At 39.6% G+C, this 12,099-nt stretch overlaps 1 protein-coding gene across 2 annotated transcripts in view; it reads left to right on the forward strand.

Moving 5' to 3' along the window:
* Positions 1-195: 195 nt before the first annotated feature.
* The window catches only part of ASB7 (ankyrin repeat and SOCS box containing 7), a 44,615-nt gene continuing 32,711 nt past the window's right edge, over positions 196-12,099 (forward strand). Inside the window, exons 1-5 of one of the 2 annotated variants that reach the window (XM_037510078.2) lie at positions 505-685; positions 848-942; positions 5,041-5,086; positions 7,517-7,638; positions 9,446-9,707. In XM_037510078.2, coding sequence (XP_037365975.1) covers positions 9,497-9,707 — 211 coding nt within the window. In that variant the 5' untranslated portion in view covers positions 505-685; positions 848-942; positions 5,041-5,086; positions 7,517-7,638; positions 9,446-9,496. Of the gene's footprint in view, positions 686-847; positions 943-5,040; positions 5,087-7,516; positions 7,639-9,445; positions 9,708-12,099 lie in introns of both variants that reach the window. The other variant, XM_037510077.2, reaches the window with a different exon arrangement.

Consider the following 12,099-nt stretch of genomic DNA (forward strand, 5'->3'; position numbering starts at 1 on the left):
GAGACGAGTCCCCGCCGCGGTCGGCACGCCTCCTCCAACTGTCGCGAATGCGCAGGCGGCTTTACGGCAGGCGAGGGTGGGGGCTGCCGGGGGTGAGGAGGAGAGAAGGAAGCAACCAACCAACCAAGTCGCCCCCGCCCCCCCACCCCCACCCACCCCGGACTTGGTTTACGGCTCCGGGCTCGGGCTCCAGTGCGGCCGCTGATTGGCTACTGCGGGCTTGGTCCCTTCCCAGTGACCCCAAAGTGCTGAAGGGAGGGGGCGGGGGTGGCCCAGTGCAAAGTGCATCCCGAAAGCCCCCCGCCTGGAGCCCCCGCGGCTGGCACCTCGGACCCTGTATGACCCGGGACCTCGCCGCCCCGAGACCTCCCGGATCCCCCCGTAGCGGGGAGCCGCCGGCCCGGAGCGCGGCAGCCCCCAGCTCCGAGCCCTCGGACCCGGACTGCCCCCCCCGCCCGAGCCGGGACTTCCTCCCTGCACCCCTGCCCCGAGGCGGCCCGGCGGCCGGGACCGCCGCCCCCGGCCTCCTGCACCGTCTGGATGTGCGCCGGGCGGGGACCGTGAGGCTCCGGCGAGGATCAGGAACACCCGTGTCCGGCCCTGCCTGGGGTGTTTCTTCAATGGAGAAGTTGGTGAGTGTGGACGAGGCTGAAAGGAGGAAGAGAAGCAGCAGCTGAGGAGACAGGTAAAGTCAGTTGCCCCTCCCGAGGGGCAGGGAGCTGGCTGGGGGGAGAGAATCACGGCTGCTTCCTGCCTGCCCTCACCCCTCGCTCCCCGGCTCCCCCCCTCCGAGCCCCCTCCTGCCCGCCCCCGGGGCACTGCACCACTCCGGGTTTCTGTTTTCCAGATTTGAGCTGGCTGGAGGATCCCCGAGAGCAGGGAGAGGTCTGCCCACCCACCAGAGAAGCGGGCGAGAGCCTCTGGCCAGCATCCTCTACCAAGGTAATAAGGCAGCCTTCCCCTCCCCCATTGTTTATTTCTGGCCCCTACCTCATTAAGCGACGCTTTCTTTTCTGGGTGGTTACCTGGGAATGCACCCTTTCCCAGCTCCCAGTTTCCCAGCAAACACCCAAAACACTGCCCGTGCCTTAACATTTTGCTAACTTCTCTATCCCAGAAATGTGCTTTCCACCTTTTCCTCTGCACAGGGTGCTTCCTTGTTTTGCATTCTCTTTGGGTACCCCGCACCATATACCCTGCTCTGAGACTTTGAGACCTTTTTTGTAGCTCCCCCGCCCCCCTTGCTCTCATAGGAATACCTCAATTCCTTGTTAATTGCTTGTTAATTCTGAATGACTCTGCTTTTTAATTAAACCACAATTTTCTGTTTTCTCCTTTTTCTTTCCTATCATCTTTCCTCTACTTCATCAGAAAATATGTTGAGTTACCTAACTGATAAGGGTTTGGCAGAGCGAGGGTCCGTTATGGACTGACATTTATCAGTTTGAGAAAATAATGTGATTTTTTTTTTTTCCTAGTAAAATGTGCATCTGTGTACCTTAATCATATGAATGGGATGAAAGCACCATTCCCCCCCCCCCCCCGAAGTACTTATGTGTAATTAACTCTTTGGGCTTTTGTGTGTTTCTGTGTGACAGATGTGGATAGGCTCTGACACTGTTGTAAAGAGATAAATAATATTTGTTGCTCTTCAGATTTTCTAGGAGAACTTATGAAACTTCATTGACTATCTTGTTAATCGGGTCATACTCAAAGAATTTGAAAAATAAAGGAATGGCTTGGTGTGTTTAGAATGTAGGGCTTTATTTTTGTACTCTTCATAAATACAATTTCTCATTTCAAAATCCTTACAGAGAATTGCTAGGTTGAAGTTTAAGTGTCTTATTTATGTCATCACATTTCTACTGTATTTTGTTGCTGTCTCTGAAAATACACTTAAGGTAAGTTTAGACCTTCATGTAATTCCTAAAGGGGATGTGATCAGAGAAATTATGCAAGTTAATTTAGAAACTAGCCAAGTAAATGACTTTTCTGACATCCAGTAACAGGAGTAAAATGTAGCAAATTAATCTTAGTTCTTTCAATATCTCAAATTGTTTAGGAAATTTTCAGTGCAAATGACTTAAAGTTGTTAGGAAATCTCTTATTTACTCAGTTCCACTGGACTTCTTGCTTTCCTCAAAAAGAAATTATTGTCTTTACTAAGTCTTCTAAAGTCAGGACATAGCTAAAGTTACTTTTAAGGGACTCTGATCTTTGTATATTCTTGAGACTGGAATTGCACGCTGAAGAGAGATTCTGGTTTATGGGATTTAGAATCAATGTCTACCAATGACTGATCCAGAGAGGTATTGCACCTACAGGGAATCCATGGCGATTGCCCACTTCATTTTAGTAAAAACGTGCAGAAGTTTCTAAAGTTAAAGACTAATTTTCATTATTTAAGTATGTAGACCATTAGAGAGATGCCTATTGATTACTGTAGGACTTTTTCAAAATGCTGACAGGTTTGAAATATGTTTTAAGATCAAAATGAAGTATATTTTCTACTTAAGCCTTCTTAGTTAAGTATTTTTCCTGCTTTAGAGTTAACTCTAGGATGTGTTTATTTCTGAGGGATATTCTCACCTGGAGGGTAAGGGAGCAGGTTTGTGGTGAGTCAAGCATGTCAGCAGGAGACACTACTTTCTCTGGCTTCCAGCCATTGCTTCAATAGCATTTCATTGGTCTGCTTAGCTTTCAATGGTTTTTTTAAGATTGAGAATAGATGTAAATTATCAGCATCTGTTCCCGATGTTCGCATGATTGAGACTGTTTGCTCTAGGTTATGCCATACACTTAAAATATTAAATTTGGGTATTTTTTTTTTAACCAATATCGCCAGGTAGGTAGCTTATCCTGTCTCATCCTGGTAGATCAGTTTGTGTTAATTCTATTGCCCATCGCATGCTTTTGCAAGAAGAAAAAAAAAATGCCTGGTTTTTGATAACCAATAAGATTTATGCTTACATAAGAGTAACTGTAATTGAAAATTTTTTAATGATGCTATCTGTTCCATACTCATTTTCTTTGTATCTAAAGGGATGGTGTTCATAATTATTTGATATTATGACACAGACAAAATCTATTTTCTTCACTTTTATTTTGAGGTCCATATTATCCCTAAAAAGTGTAAAGAGAGATACCATTTATATAAGCTAAGCATATCTAATATCCGACTATCCACCTTTCATTTCATTCTCAACTGACGGCATTCCAGAAGTAGAATATTGTGTCCTCTCTTGCAGACTTCTTAAGCATTGGCATGAGGTTGCCAAGATAATTCTGGCAGATGTGGGTTGGTAAGATAATAATATTGCTAGGACTTCATAGTTTATAGTACTTTTGATTTACGCTTTGAGGTGAATCTGAATAAGTGAATGATAAAAGTGGCTTTTTTGCCTCATGTACATTTCATGTAAGTTTGGGTTTTTCTGCTGGCGCTTAGGAGAGCTACTGATAAGTTGTGCTTGATATTAAATCTGTGTTAAATGGACACCCAGTAATTTGGGGGAAATATGAATATCCTCACTTGTTTTGGAGCTTGGACACTGCTGACTGTATGGAGTGGTACAAAAATAAAACTTCTACTTTATTTTGGGTTGTAGGCTCTTGATCACACAAGTAGAACTCCTCTTCCTATGCCTCAGTGCACACTTTGAACCCTGCGGTGTCTGTGTGTCCATCTTCCCTCTTAGGACTTGTGAGCCACTGATGGCTTTTTGTTCCTGAGAACCAATTTCTTGGCATTGCTGATTTTATTTCCTTACCAGCCTGTATCTCTGTTTACTCTGCAAAGAAATGTGCTTTATTTCTTTTTTTGAGTAGCAAGCTGTTATCTTGTTTTTAGTTTGTGTGAAATCTGAAAGCACAGTCCTCCTTTGTATCACTTAATAAAAAAAAGTGTGGACTTTTAGTGAAAATAATATGCAAAAAGCTATTAATGACTAATCCTTTATGCTAAAGGAAATTGGAGACATATACACAAATTTGGTGACAGCTATATAATGGTAGACAGGCCTTCGATATATTTTTGCTTTTATAGTTATTTTATTCTGTGCTCTAATCTATGAATATAGACTTCCTTTGCATTTTCACTTAATATGAAGTTCACTTAGCATCTAAATGGAAATTAGCTGGTTACTTATTTTAATTGCTAAATGAATTATTTCTAGCATGATCAGCAGTATAAAAGCTGGAGGCCTAGACTGTTTTCTTTTGACCCCATGTCAAGTAGAAAAGATGGATTCATAAAATCTTAACATGATGTTAACTTTGAACAGTAAGATATCATATAAGAATTTTGTGCATTTGATAAATAATTCTGTAGTTTTGTTTGTAAGGTTTTTCTTTTTTTCCTTCTGTGAAACCTGGGATGGAACTTCTAGAGACTGCCCCCTCGGAGGGTCAGTTTTTGACTTCATACATCATCATTAATTTAAAACCACTTAACATTGGCCATATATTAATTCAGAAAATGGTCTCCACCATACTCCTTATTTTATAAGTGACTTCTGGGGGCTACCAGATTTTCAAACTTGCTCTTCTTGAGGGGAAGTGGACATCTTTCCATTCTCATCTCTGCACTTCCTCCTGTTTTTAATAAGCATGCTTACCATTGAATACTGCATTTATAAATTCAGTGGTCTTTTTTCTCTTTATTGATCTGTACATACCTGAATAGCTATGCAACTCTTGTAAAATAACACTAAAATGAAATTGTCAGATGCTTTGGACTGTTAGCATATCTTGACATTAAGTTATTGTCCTTTAACTTTGGCATATTTTGCTAGTAAGTCATTGTCCTTCAGAATGAAGGGATGCAGCTGTCAGGGATCACATGTGCAATGTATGTGTATGTGTGCCTGTGTATATTTTCCTGTACAGATTGATGATACAGGAAGTGCTTTTTCGGCTTAAACCTGTGGCTATTATTTAAAGCATGGGACATTGTCAGAAAAGGGAAAAATGATTTTAACATATTTAGGACTATCTGACACATTTTAAGTATTCAGAGCTCTATTAAAATTCCACTTGTAGGTAACAGCCGTGGCTGAGGCCTAGCAGAGCTCCAAGCACATACCAGGTACTGAGACTTTCATCCGTCTCTTGAAGTCGCTCAGGTGGGATTATTACAAGTTGCTATTGTTTGTGCATCTTTCTTGTGGAGGGAAGTACTGTGTCTCTTCATTCTCAGATCAAGATTTTTCCTGTTATCATTAATAGATGAATCTATCTCATGCTTTCCTCAATCCCACCTCTTCTGTCTTCCCCACTAGCCTTGCTACCACCTTGGAAGTGGTAATGGATAGATGGAAGGAAGCAGCAAGGATGTTTAATGGTTTGAGACCTTGGAACATATCCTTGGGAGGCAGGGATACCAAAGACACACTTAGAAGTAATGCATTCGGTTATGTTCATTTGTGAAATGTAGATGTAGCTCTTGTGGCAAATAATCTTGTTCATTTGTAGAAATGCTGGATCCTCATCATTGGAGACACTGTTTAAATAAGCTTTATTTTTCAGTAGTTTTAGATTTACAGAAAAATGGTGAAGAGAGAATGAAATTCCCGTAGTCCACAGTTTCCCCCCATTAATATCTTTCATTAATAGGTATGTTAGTCACAACTAATGGACCACTATTGATAGATTATTGTGAACCAAAATCTATTTTATATTCAGATTTCCCTAACTTTTACCCAATGTTCTATTTCTGTTCCAGCATTCCATCCAGAATACTATTCACTATTACTTTAGTCACCTTGTCTCCTTAGGTTGCTCCTGACTGTGACAGTTTCTCAGACTTCCCTTGTTTTGAAGTTTGTTGACCTTGACATTTGGAAAGAGTACTGTCAGGTATTTTATAGGATGTCCCAGTTGTGATTTACCCAATATTTTTTCTCCTGATTAGATTGGGGTTATGAGTCATGGGGAAGATAGATCACAGGGCTAATGCAATTCTCAAGTCATACTATCACGTGACTTGGCACCTTTGATATTAACCAAGATCAGTTACCTGACTGAGACACTGTGAAATTTCCTCCCTGTTAAGTCTCTTCCCTTCTTGGGAAGAAAATCGCCATGCATGGTCGACACTTAAGGAGTGAGGGGTTAAGTTTTACTTCCCGGAGCAGGGAGCAGCTATACAAATTATTTGCAGTACTGCACGGATTTGCTTCTTCTTCCCCTTTTATTTAATTGGTTCTTCATATAAATATGGACTTTTTGATACTCTGTTCTGTGGTTTATGACCCAGTTGTCCTTTAATTATTGTGTTGTACGATGGTTCTGTCTTGGCTATAAAGAGCTCTTACAGTTGGCTACTGTGTCCCTTGGACACTCGCCCATTTCTGTTTTTCCTCCAGCATTTCCTTCCTTTGTGACACCGTGAGATTCTTCAGGCTCACCTTGTACATTTCCAGCCCCAATCCGAGAATCAGCCGTTCCCGCCAGCCTAGCTCTGCATTTTTTATAGCTTGTCTTGTAGGACCTAAATCATGTCTAGCTCATTTACTAGGAAGTAGTGGGTAGATTTTTAAGTCAAATTCTATTCCAAGTGCATGTTGGCAAGGTGTTTGGCCTTCCTTGACAAAGTACGACAAGGGAAAAACAAGGTGTGAAACCAGGGAATGGGGCATGTGGACTGTACTCATTTGGAGAGGTGAAAAGTTCCCGGTGTGTAGCCAACAGCACCCAGGGCTGCTGCTCTTCCCCACAGCACTACAGGTTGCCAGGCAGCCTGAGCTGGGTTTGCATGATGGAGAGCTAGCGCCGGGATGGGTGGCAGTGCTCCCAGTCAGCCATTCCTGGAGTGGGTCCTTGTATGAAAGTCACTTTGTATCTGGTCTTCACATTAATGGAATTCACAGACAGCAAATTTAATGGACACGGAGAAAAGACCTCTTTTTCTTTTCATTCTAGAGAGAATTTTATTTTTAGAGTTCATGTGGGGAAGGCAGCAGTACTGTTGTTGCTCATCTTATGCCCAGTTTGGTATATCCTTTTGGAATAATGATTTCAAAATGATGAACACGAAGATTTTGAACGTAGGACTTTTGAACCAGCTCTTAAGGACAATCTCCTGTCAGTTGTTCTATTTTCTGTATTGGCCTTGGCCACCTACTGGATTGAGTGCAAACACAGCCTCATTTTAGTCCTATTTAGAAAGTGCAAACAACTAATAATGTCAGTTGAAGAATAATTGAAATGAAGCAAGTCTGAAAATATATTCTGGAGGGAAGAAAAAGAAGAATCTGCTTGCATTCAAATTCTAAATATGTCATTGTTTTCTTTATTCTTTTTCAAAAAAGCTCTGCCTTTTTAGGAAAAAAATAGCTGAAAATAAGTCATATTCTATGCCACCTTGGAGAGCAGTATAGGTAACAAGATGATTTTCTGTAAGAATTGGTCTGAGGTTTGTGGTTGGGTGCCAGAATTTAAAATCATCAAAAGGTAGACTGTGTAGGCTGCTTTGATTCTTTATTATTTTTAAGAATTTTCCTATATTTGTCTTTAGGTTAAGAAAGCTCTTTTGTGCTGCAACCTGAACACCCGTCAAGCCCTATCCCCACGATGCTGTATGTGCACAATGGTTATTAGACAGTCCACATATCAGGAGAAGGAACATTCTTCCAGAAGGTGAGTGAGTCAGGGTCGTTGTCCATCTGTGTTATATGGGAAAAACCCACAGAGCTCTTTTCTTAAGACCAGCTAATGTGGACCAAGCCTACTCCAAAAAATCCACGTTTGTTGGCTTTAATATTGTCTGAAACTTTTTCTTGCATTATAAATTTCATTTAAGGTAATCATCTGTTAAAAAATCTGTTACAGATGATTGTTTGAGTATGGTGATTTCCATTAATTCCTTTTAATGTTTTGTCACTGTCTTCTCTTAAAAATAAGCAAAAGTCTACTCCTAAAAGATTCTTTGTTTAAAAATTTTTTTAAGACGAGATTTAATTTTAGTGTCAGTTGAAAAAAAGGAATTAAGTGAAAATCGTGTTGATTAAGAAATTGTCGGGAAATATGTCCCAATTTTCTCTGTGGAAATGGTTCTTGATAGTAGTAGCCTAATATTTTTAAATTGCATTATGGAGTAGTGCTATACTTAATGAGTTTGTAATAACCATTTCTGTATATAAAACAACATTAGATATTTGATTATACTCATAAGATGTGGTGATTTGACCCTAAGCTAGGATTAGGTTTACCTTTGTACAATTTATAGTGAGAAGTTTTACAAGATAAATTTTTATTGGTAGCAAGATTATCCCAAGATGTCTAACCTACATAAGAGACCACACTATCTTTAAAGGACTTTATCACATAATTTTTTTATTTTTAGAAATGTGCGTACTAATTAAGAGATGAGTCTTAGCTATCCTTTAAAATTAACCCAGATGAAATGGCTTAATAGAAGCTTGTTAGTTTAAGTTTCTGTATGTATTTAAAAGCTTAAAAATGCTCTAAAACGTTATGGTATGCACACATACGGTATGCAACTTTTCACCAATTTAATTTGGACTTCTATTTGTAGGAAGGGAGATCTCATTTTATATTGAGTACACATCTCTTGAAACCTTTTGAAAGTGTGGAATTCCATATGCTTTTCCTTTGAAATACTTTTTACAAGTGGTTAATCAACAGGTTGCTCAGGTTCTTTTAGTTTTTCAATAGTTTGTATGATCTTGTTACTTTACATATTTGTGAAGTAAAGCTTCTGGTAAAATGAAGTTAGACATGTGTGAAAGAGCTATGTGGGGGTAGTAAATCACAAAGTGGGGTAGATAGAGAGAAACAGGAATACACAAAGGGAAAGTAAATGTAATTTAAACATCTCATTCTAATTTACTTCACTCCACTCACTTCCCTCCCCTCCACGCCCTGCCACCCTTTAAGAGCTAAAAATAAAAAAAATGTTGAAATACTTTGGGCACATGCCTGATTTTTTTTTTTTTTAACAGAGTCTCATAATTAAGAGTCTTTAGTCTTGATTGTCTGTATATTGTCCATTTAATGTTTCATATTTGCTCATTGATCTATGATAGAATCCTTGAATAGTTTATAACTTAAATTTCCTTTGTTGCAACAGATTAAAACAATTACACACCTGACTTCTCTGTTGACTCCCATCTTTCAAGCTGCCCATTATCATCTTCCATTTTACCTAAAATAATGCTGTTCTGTTTATAGGTTGTTTGCTTTGAATTTTCAAAAGGCTGCAGAAGAAATTTCCTGGTTTATGCTTGGATTCTTTTTTGAAATCTTTTATAATCTAAAGTTTTGGTCCTTGCTGGTTGTCTACTGACACATGTTAATTGTAGTAGCATGAACTGTCATCACTAAGGTGTGCATGATTTAGTGTCAGAAAATTCCATCACTTTAAATGAACAATGCTGTTAGGAGCCAAGTATTCTAAGTTTCATGTGTTCTACCACCCTTAAAGGCTGATCCCTGTGACCTAATGAATCCTTTGTAAAAAGTGGACTCAGCTAGGATGTTACACCACCACTGTCGAAGGAACCCTGAACTCCAGGAAGAATTGCAGATTCAGGCTGCAGTGGCTGCCGGGGATGTTCACACCGTACGGAAAATGTTAGAACAAGGCTATTCTCCAAATGGCCGGGATGCTAATGGCTGGACCCTGCTTCATTTCTCTGCAGCAAGAGGAAAGGAAAGATGTGTTCGCGTATTTCTAGAACATGGAGGTGAGTGAATTAGAAGCAAAACTTTTTTCCCAAGGAAAAACTTAAAATGAAATTATATTTAATTTAAAAATATATGTAGGCCTGTGATTATAAGTTTTAATGCAGCTTCTTCTTTTCTCTCCTTTGTGCAGATTATTAGTTTTATTGAGTTTTGTTTAAAGCTAGGTTACGTCAAAGATCAATTTGGAGAATGTGCTTTTCTCCCCCTCTCTAACTGTAGTTTGTGTACAGGCAGGTTTTAGCGAGTTATTTCAGCCAGTAGCAGCTCTTATACAGGTTGTCCAGTTGCTTTTGTTTCAGAAGCAGAAATTGCTGTGGCACCAATAATTAAATAGCACAAGTTTCACCCGTTAATATTTGCTCATGTGGGCAAACCTAGCGCAGTTCCATTTATATACCATGGCCTTGGTGCTATCCTGTCATTTAAATTTCCCTCTTTAAAATCTCTTTTGGATGCCTTGCTTTTGTTACTGTTTGGGAACACTTGTCTTTCCTGGAATTGCATACTATTTCTAGGTATCCTATAGGAAGATGGTTATCTGAGTTCTAATTGTATATAAGTATATGCAGGTGGAAACAACATTTGACATTATACAATTTTGCTTTGAAAGACTCGCCATTCCCATACTTCAGGATTATTAATCCGCTTAACCTAATTTAATTTTTTCTTCAGTTGAATTTCTACCTACTTAATTTTCCTAAGATGCTTTACAGGTTTCCCCTGCTATCCAAAGCAAAGTGTTCCTCTGAAATCTTTCATAAGCCGACATGGCATAAAGCAAAGAGGCACTTTCATTAGAAAAAATTTTGAACTTTCCCTGACCCAAAAAATATATACCAAATCATTCCCAACAACACATAAAACCTAGTCACACTAACACATAGTAAGAGCAGGACTGATACAACAAATGCACAGGCTGTAGAAAGTAGTTTCTGGGGAGAGAGCTTAGTGCAGGCCACTGTTCCTGCTTGGGGTGCAGACTGCCTCTTGAATGACTTCTGCAAAGCAAAGTTTAAATGCTGAATGCTAAATGCTTTTGTCTTAAAAGCAGTGAAAATCCTCTTCAGATTTCTTTCAGTTAGGGAGATCAGATACTAATGTGGGTCTTATGTAAAAAGCAAAGTGGCCTAATAAGAACTTTTGAAAAGTGGGTATACCTGTGTTTTATTGTTCATACTTGTATTACATGATGATGTAAAGCAGCTTGGTAGAACTCAGGTTACACATATGCCACTCTAGGCCCTGAATTGCTCATTGACAGTCACTTAATTTCATTTTAAGGTGAACTTGGTTATAAACAAGACTAGTCAAACTTAAAGTACAGAAAATGTTAGAAGTGCCACAGTTCTTGTGCAAGCCATACTGATTTTATGGAGAAAGGAATACAAGGGGTTCCCCTGAACCGTCGACACACGTTCCAGGGACCTGGGGTGTGAATTTTGAAGTTGTTGACTCTTGATAGGACTAGTCGGGTCTGTGCCTTCTTTGTGGCTGTCCTCTATCCTTTTCTACCACTTTTACTCCTTTTCTTTCACCCTTAAAACTTGAAAACCTCAGTTCTGAAGTTAATGAAGGGGAAATATAAAACTAAAAGGTGAGTTTAGAATCAGAATCCTTAAAGATGTGGTAGTGTGTAGTAAAATTAAGACCAGATCAGAGTTAACATTGTCTATTCCCCCTAATCCTGCTACTCTCTGCCTTTGCCAGCCTCACTTAAAAAAAAAAAAAAATAATAAAAAGTTCATTTACTCAGGAAATATATAAATTTGTCTCCTTAAAACATTTTCAGATAAACTACAAATAAAGCCAAAGTCCTCTTTGGCCTACTCCCAGTCCTTATCTGTCCGCCTCTGCCCAGAAGTCATCATGGGTGTGAGTTTGGTTTGGTTCTTATCTTTCTAGATCATAGCTTAATACTATTACATATGCTCATAGAAAATGTGTTGTGTTTGGTTTTAGAACATAAGTGGTATCATAGTAATTTTCTGCAGCTCTTGATTATTGCTTAACTATGTAACTTAAAGTTCTTTTTAATAAACTTTCTGTGAAAGGCCAGGTAGTACATATTTTAGGCTTTCTGAGCTTAATGTCTCTGTTGTAACAGTTCAGACCTGCTGTTACGGCCCGAAAGCAGCCATAAACAGTGTGTAAATGAATGAGTGTGGCTGTGTGTCAGCAAAACTTTATAAAGCAGTGGATTTGAGCCCTTGCGCCCTGGCCTTCCACATCTCTATGTGTGTGTATTTAACATCTTGGTCAGTGACAGACCATATTATACTGTGATGAGCCCAATCGGCCATACCATGCAGCCTGGGTATGAGGTGGACTCTGCCGTCTAAGTTGTATAATCACATACTGTGATGGTCACTCAGTGACACGATTGCCTAGGGA

The sequence above is a fragment of the Talpa occidentalis genome, unplaced genomic scaffold (genome assembly GCF_014898055.3).
Source record: "Talpa occidentalis isolate TD23 unplaced genomic scaffold, MPIMG_talOcc4v2.1 talOcc4.14, whole genome shotgun sequence".
Taxonomy (NCBI): Eukaryota; Metazoa; Chordata; class Mammalia; order Eulipotyphla; family Talpidae; genus Talpa; species Talpa occidentalis.